Source organism: Anguilla rostrata, unplaced genomic scaffold (genome assembly GCF_018555375.3).
Source record: "Anguilla rostrata isolate EN2019 unplaced genomic scaffold, ASM1855537v3 scaf1190, whole genome shotgun sequence".
Taxonomy (NCBI): domain Eukaryota; kingdom Metazoa; phylum Chordata; class Actinopteri; order Anguilliformes; family Anguillidae; genus Anguilla; species Anguilla rostrata.
The window spans coordinates 36,777-45,423 of record NW_026986515.1 but is presented as its reverse complement, the minus strand read 5'-3'; the positions used below and the strand labels follow the sequence as shown (position 1 = coordinate 45,423).

General features: G+C 40.4%; 1 protein-coding gene across 1 annotated transcript in view; it reads right to left on the bottom strand.

The window, feature by feature from the left end:
* Window positions 1-146: 146 nt before the first annotated feature.
* LOC135247279 (ribonuclease inhibitor-like) overlaps window positions 147-8,647 on the bottom strand; it is a gene marked incomplete at its 5' end in the record, with an annotated part of 35,692 nt that continues 27,191 nt past the window's right edge. Inside the window, 2 exons of the mRNA XM_064320576.1 lie at window positions 147-519; window positions 6,760-6,933. Coding sequence (XP_064176646.1) covers window positions 354-519; window positions 6,760-6,933 — 340 coding nt within the window. The remainder of the gene's footprint in view (window positions 520-6,759; window positions 6,934-8,647) is intronic.

Sequence of the window (8,647 nt, the reverse complement as noted above, 5' to 3'; positions counted from 1 at the left end):
GTGTGAGTGTGTGTGTGTGTGTGTGAGGTGTGTGGAAACTCTCTTTACTTACAGCAGTGTGAGTGTGTCAGTTTAGTAGCAGACAACACTCTCACTCCCTGAGCCTCCTGGGTGTGTCTCAGGTCCCAGCTCTCTCAGGTGTGTGTGTGTGTGTGTGTGTGTGTGTGTGAGGCGCAGTGTGGAAACTCTCTGTACTTACAGCAGTGTGAGTGTGTCCAGTTTAGCAGCAGACAGTGCTCTCACTCCTGAGCCTCCTGGGTGATTGTAGCTGAGGTCCAGCTCTCTCAGGTGTGTGTGCGTGTGTGTGTGTGTGTGTGTGTGTGTGTGAGGTGCAGTGTGGAAACTCTCTGTACTTACAGCAGTGTGAGTGTGTCCAGTTTAGCAGCAGAAAGCGCTCTCACTCCTGAGTCTCCTGGGTGATTGTATCTCAGGTCCAGCTCTCTCAGGTGTGAGGAGTTTGAACACAGAGCTGAAGCCAGAGAATCACAGCCTCTCTGTGTGACTCCACAGCCTGACAGCCTGCAGAGAGAAGGACATACACCCCTCACACACATTAATTGGGATGGCAGGTATGCCATCCCGCCAAGTTACGCCTTGGCGGGGGCATGCCCCATACCTATACAGCACCGAGAGTTTGGCACTTTTCAGGGTTCCTCACAGAAATAACCACAACAGCCACAGACACTCAGCCCTTAAAAACATTAAATTCTGTACATTCTGACCCCATTTCAACAAACAGAATTCATAAACAACTTCACATGTCCACACAATAAAGCTCCAAACTAAGGGGATTTTGCGTTTTCTCCTTCTTCTTCTTCTTCTCTTTCTTCTTCTTCTTCTTCTTCCGCTCATTCTTATTTTTCCTGCCGCCTATCCCACTAACAACATGTCTCCCCATTGGACATTTCACTGACACCAGCCAAATCTTCCTCCACCTACACGACCCAATCAAAAACGCGCATACACACGCAAAATACCCATTCCTTTTTACTCTGAAACATTTCCAGTTTAAACAGCTAGTCTGCCTGTGGCCTAGTGGGCAAGGTTACAGTCTTGGGAACACGAAGTCGTAGGTTCAAGCCCAGCTAGGAACGTGTTTCTTTAACCTGCTTCGACCCTCACTAATTATTGTCTACTGCTTATCAATTATTGCTTTTGCACCATATCTACCCGCCGTTCACCGTTCAGTTATTAACCGGCTACAATATTGCTAAGCCATATGGATTCAACGGGAGCTCTTCTGTGATTACTGGCCTGTGTTCTTCTTTAAAACCACCGGCAGGTTTGCTAATGATATGTCACGCATTGCATAGCTATGGCATGGTGCTGCACTAACAAAGTCACAGACTGGTAAACCTCCGGTTTAAGGCTTGAATCCCGACTCGCCCTCAGGCAGATAATTTCCTCTTTTACACTAACGTTTTCTTACGGTTATATTTGCTTTACCAAAACTCACTCACGGCCACCCATATGCATTTCATGACGGCAAATGTATTCCTTTTATTAAAAAGTTACACCAGTTCACCGCTGTGCCATTTCTACTAACTATATTTCTTCACTTGGCTACCGTACAAAACCTTCTTATCAGCAAACGCCACGTTTCTACATTCATGTTACCTCGCCCTGTTCTCTATCTAGCCACATAGGCTACAAACAATTACTACGTATGTACGTTCTGCAACTCCGCTTTAAAACATTACATTTAAAATCATGATTCACTCATAAGTATAACTACCAGCACTGAACATGAGAAAAACACATTAGTGCAATAGATTGCACATGTTATTTAACCCTCCACTTAAACAACTAACGTTAAATACAAACTGTTATATACCGTTTGATAAGGAAACTAAGCTCGCTCATGGTCACTTCATTTACTTCGCACTATAGTCTGTGATCATGTCAACCTTCACCTACATGCCCATTCTGCTAAAAAACATATTGTTTCAACTACGCAATTTCATCATTTCGCCTAATTTATCTCACACTTGTTAAGCCTGCTGGGACATATGCGTCTGCTCCTATTCTCCACTATCAACTTTTCCGGTTCTACCTTAACAAAACAGCAAAGAGGATTCCTACCTGCAGATAAGCCTATAAAAATGCCTTATAAACCTTACAAACACTAAAAGTGCATCTTCACAAAATAACAGACAACGGAGCAGGACAGAAGGGTACACAAGTTGCGACCTAGGCAGCTCTAATTCTACGGGCTTGCTGATTCTTTTGTCAATCAAGGCTCGTTGGATGCCCGTCAAATCCGTGAGTAGCCTACATAGCTACACTGGCCATATTTCACCTTTTCTGATGCGTTTACAATTACGCCACCGCACTATTTGTCACAGCCACTGTTTTACATATATAGCAAACCGAAACTGCTAAACGTACACGCTCATCAGACTGTACAAATTCACACAATGATAGCCATAATCCACAACCGTTTCTTACAGGGTCACTTCCCATTTCTCACTCTCGTAATAAAACGCTTTGCAAAAAGACATGATATCTCATAAAAAACACGTTTTCAACGTACAAAAATGCCAAGTTACTCAAAATTATTGATATCAAAATGACGCCAAGTTACGGTACTACAAACAATATAGGCTATCTTGCCTCACCGAAATTTAATAACATGTATTCCAAAGCAATGCTACCCAATATTTCCTCAATTCTTTCAAGTCACTTGGCCCTGTGTGTATATAAGCGTGCAGTACATGGACAGGCCAAACATATGTGTGGATGGCTTTCTCACAGTCATGATTGATTGAATAGGCATCTATATGTCCAATTTGTATTGGTATGTATGTATTTTGGTGGCCAGCTTTTCTGTTGCGTGAATGATTGTATGTTTCTTGGTATAAACGTCTGTTCATAAATGTGAATGTAACATGCTGCGAGGGAAATGTCCCCATGGGGATAAAGAAGTTCTCTATGTATGTATGTACAATATGTATTTTACATGTATTTATTGTACGTTGCAAATATACAATCACTTGTACATTTAGTGAAATTCAGTTCAGAAGCAAGTATAAACATATGTTTTCTGGAGAAATATGCTTCCTGTAGTGACTGACCAGCAGTTTTCTACATGAATTTCAATGTGTTCCATGAGGCAATACGAAATATTTGACACTTTGATCTGACATTGTAATATGGTAAGATTACAAAACACAGGGCCAAGTGACTTGAAAGAATTGAGGAAATATTGGGTAGCATTGCTTTGGAATACATGTTATTAAATTTCGGTGAGGCAATATCCTATATATCCTATATATAAACTAACAGGGCTGTGTGTGTCAAACACATCGCAGTGTGTTACACACCTTACACACATTAATATAAACTAACAGGGCTGTGTGTGTTAGACACATAGCAGTGTGTTATACACCTTACACAAATTAATATAAATTAACAGGGCTGTGTGTGTCAAACACAAAGAAATGTGTTACACACCTTAAACTCATTAATATAAACTAACAGGGCTGTGTGTGTCAAACACATGGCAGTGTGTTACACACCATACACACATTAGTATAAACTAACAGGGCTGTGTGTGTCAAACACATAGCAATGTGTTACACACCTTACACTCATTAATATAAACTAACAGGGCTGTGTGTGTCAAACACATAGCAATGTGTTACACACCTTACACTCATTAATATAAACTAACAGGGCTGTGTGTGTGAAACACATAGTAGTGTGTTACACACCTTACACACATTAATATAAACTAACAGGTTTATGTGTGTAAAACTCATAGCAGTGTGTTACACACCTTACACACATTAATATAAACTAACAGGGCTCTGTGTGTCAAACACATAGCAGTGTGTTACACACCTTACACACATTAATATAAACTAACAGGGCTCTGTGTGTCAAACACATAGCAGTGCGTTGCACACCTTACATTAATATAAACTAACAGGGCTGTGTGTGTCAAACACATGGCTGTGTGTGTCAAACACATAGTAGTGTGTTATGCACCTTACACACATTAATATAAACTAATAGGGCTCTGTGTGTCAAACAAATAGTAGTGTGTTACACACCTTACACACATTGATATAAACTAACAGGCCTGTGTGTGTCAAACACAAAGCAGTGTGTTACACACGATACACACATTGATATAAACTAACAGGGCTGTGTGTGTCAAACACATGGCAGTGTGTTACACACCATACACACATTAATATAAACTAACAGGGCTGTGTGTGTCAAACACATAGCAGTGTGTTACACACCTTACACACATTAATATAAACTAACAGGGCTGTGTGTCAAACACATAGTAGTGTGTTACACACCTTACACACATTAATATAAACTAACAGGGCTGTGTGTGTTAGACACATAGCAGTGTGTTACTCACCTTACACACATTAATATAAACTAACAGGGCTGTGTGTGTCAAACACATAGCAGTGTGTTACACACCTTACACACATTAATATAAACTAACAGGGCTGTGTGTGTCAAACACATAGCAGTGTGTTACACACCTTACACACATTAATATAAACTAACAGGGCTGTGTGTGTTAGACCCTCACCTACACTGCAGCCAACAGGACGGCCCCCGTCTACTTACAGCACATGATTAAATCCTATACGCCCACTTGACCACTGCCTTGCACCCCCTGCCATCCGGGTAAAGGGTTCAATCTTGTCTCTACCACGGAGCTTCTCCACCCTAGCCAGTGGTGGAACGAACTCTACGAACCTCTCCCTCACTACCCATCTTCCGCCGTGGTTTGAAGATGCATCTCTTCAGACTATACCTGGAATAACTATCACCACTCTGTAGATCATTTCTATCACTTAAATCCACCTATTTCTACACATGTACCTCCTGTGCCACTCATGTTACATGTACCTCCATCCAGAACTTATTGTGCCTTGTATCATTGTCTAGATGTTGCTTGTAATGCCTCCTAGTTTGACTTGGCATAGGTTAGGTCATAGTAATGTTCACTGTGTGAACTGGACTTTATGTGTTCATGGCTATGAAACGTACAAAGTTTTGTACCTTTAGGGTTCATACACTTTTTCACCAATTATTTTCAATGACTTTTCCATGACCTTTAACTGAATTTCCATGACCAAAACAAATGACTTTATCTCAGCGGGGCGATTTAAAATTATTTATTGTAACACTAAGTAAAATTAGGTCTGCATCTGAAACATATGGTGCATCTCTAAAACAAATAAACACCAGACAGACACACTTAGATACATTCTCTCATATTTTAATTTGAATAGTTTAACATTTTTGTCAATGTCTCAAACAGGGCTCGAAATCGACGTCGAAATATAATTGGGAGCATTTGTGGGAGTGCAAATAATTGTTCTGGTGCGACTTTTTTTCTTTTTCCAGTCGAACGTCTCTTTCTCCGTACATTCACTAGTTAGTACACTCAGTATGTCCCTTGTGAGCTGACGGTGACCCTTCTAACCAATCGTGAGCTTGACATTCTTACCATTAATGCTGATTTTAAATTGGTTAATATTAGCCTTCAATCACTCCCTTTCGCTGCACTCCACTGTCACTCCACTCCGCGACACAGGGAGCTAACGCGTTAACTAATGTTACCTGAAGACAAAAGTTTATGTTCAATTTATTAGCGTTATCGAAAGCTGAAAAGTTGAAGCGAACGATTACGGCTTTTTAAAAAAAAATGCTAACGTAGTGTTTTGTGTAGCGACCCGGTTGATGCAGTTTACTGGCGGTTGATTTAATTAGCGGTATTATTGTGACGAGAAGCGCTTTGTCGTTTGAATGCATAACACGCAATTCCTTGAAGAGTCGACACATTTTAGGCCTTACAGTTTAACTGTTACTTGTAAACCGTACTGTTATATTGTTGTTTTTTATCAATAACAAATCTATTGCATATATTGTTGGTGCTCCTTACATTTTGGTGGGTGCTCCTAACCTTTTGAAATTGGGAGCACCAGTGTTACCAAGTAAAAAAGTTAATTTCGAGCCCTGATATATTATTGAAGCTGCACTTCCCTGGCATATTGTCGGCACAGTAGGTCCTACGTTCACTAACTGTTACATTAGCAGAAGCGTGCCTGTTGGGCCTGCCTGTAAACAGACTGAGCCAGACCGAATTAACTTCTCACACCACCAAAATACCGCGAAGATTACGTGCCAGTTTACGTTTTATTACTATACATACTATTTCTATGATTGGATTAATTAGCAATTATATTTGATGCAACTTTAGCTGTGTTTCCATTACTTTCCCAAAACTTTTCAAAAAATATTATTTTCCATAACTTTTCCAGGGCCTGGAAATTGCATTTTAAATTTCTTTTAAATTTAAATTTTTCTTTTCCAGGTTTTTCATGACCTTACGAACCCTGTACCTTATCGGACCTGTGTTTTGTAGTTGTTCCAATTACCTTTTGTATGCACTTATTGTACGTCACTTTGGATAAAAGCGTCTGGCAAATAAATGTAATGTAACATAATATAAACTAACAGGGCTGTGTATGTTAAACTAAAATAACATGAATGTGGAATGAGTCATTATCAAACACATTTGAGTTTACACCCCACTACAGTTCAGTAAACAGGACTAATTTCTTCATTCATTTGTGTCATCGAATTCTACCAAGAGGAAGAACAGGAACATGCTGTTTCAGTTCTGTGGAGTGTGTTTTCACATTAGAAACATTGACATCAGTGTTGTATTTAGTCACACTGTAGCCCTAATTTATTGAAGGGGTTTGTGTTTGTACTCACCCCATTCTATGCAGTTTACAGTGTGGGTCCACCAGTCCAGCAGAGAGCGCTCTCACTCCTGAATCCTGCAGCTCGTTGTCTCTGAGCTCCAGATCTCTCAGCTCTGAGTGAGGAGAACGCAGGACTGAGGCCAGAACATCACAGCAGCCCTCTGTGAGATTACACAAACCCAGCCTGTGGAGAGACCACACACACACAAACACACGCACAAATTCTTTGTGACATTGTTCACCTTGACAGTTGATATATATGTACCTACGCATTCCTGAGATGTACACACAGTCACAGTCTGTCAGGGTTTTTGACATTAATTTTAAAATATTCAGCAAGGTGAAATAAAAACCGCATTCAATACAAAATGCGCTCTTCCTTATTTACCTCTCGCCAAAGTAACGTGACGGTAGCCATGACGACGCTGTTTAAAATGTGGCCGTTAGGAGGGTCGGTTGGTTACCATGGCGATGCCAGCTCGCTCTGAGCTCGCACTGAACTGTTACCTCAGCTAGTTCATTCTTTGAAAATACAGAACTACAGTTACATGACACAATTATTTGATAACTATTAACACTTTGCAAATATCATTTCTTTACCATTTACATCAAACAACATGACCCTCAAGTTGACACCTGTTGCCGTTGTTCTAAGTTCAGCTTTCGCTTTGACTCACACAGTCACAGGCACGAGTTAGCTAGCTAGCCAGCCCAACCTACCTTAACGTTACTTCATGACCCAACCTAGCTAGCGGAGCCAGAGAGGAACTAAGCAGCTAACTGTCACGGACAACTTAAATATATACACCAGTATATAAAATAACATTAAGGTTTTATCTAACCAGTCATGATATTATTGGTCAGACCTGCAATATTGTACCTGCTAACAGCTGAAGCAGTGCCGGAGTCGTGTACGAGCTGTGCTACACTTCAGTTCATCTGGCACGATCTCCCAGCAACGCAACTACGGCATCAACTGGAATTACACTGCATCCCCATCTAGTGGCTGTATGAGAACAGCACAACTGATTACTGCCACTAACTTTTATTGCTGGTAGACACTAGATTTTCAAAAATGTGATGTCTTTTGAAACTTACACACATTGCACCTATGTTCTCCATGTCTTTACGCTATAATCCGTCTAATCATTTTATTCTTGCACGCTTTTGCGAATATAATAGGTTAATGATTGCGTTACATTTAATTATTGTTGTATCAATGATAATAATAATAATGAAAATAAAAGCCTGATGTATTAGGTCATTTTTTTCTTTTAAAATCAACATGTTTGGTAGCCCTTGTGGAATATAAACTGCACAAAAAAATAATAAGTGGGGGCATTTGAAGATTATTAGAATACTCCTGTAAATGATGTTATTCTTTAGATGACAGGAGCTAGAGCCAGAATATTTATCTCTGAATCAGACTATTCCACACAGCATGCCTGCTTACAATGGTATAATATCCAGGCTATGACTTGGGACTGGAACCACAGAAAAGTGACTAAACTAAACAATGTAACACTGCATCTAAACAGCAGCTCACATGTTGTTCAGATGGACACTCTCCCACCATGATGTACACACATACCGTGCCGGTGAGTTAATGCCCGGCTTTACCAGCAGAATAAAATACCATTTTATTCACAATCCTTTCAGAAACACCACAATCCTGAAAATTAAACATCCTGCTGCACTGAACTCTGGCAGTTCTATAGATGTTATTCTGACCCAAATGGGCCCTTTTCCTATACTGTAAGTTCTCTGAATTGGGGCAATGGGCTCATCTACCTTTTCTATGATCTTTTCTCTGGGCTTAACCCTCCCAACCCATACTAGACGTGCAGCTGCCACCTTTCAGAGTGGACAGTGAGTTAGTTTTCAGTGCTGTAGCATGT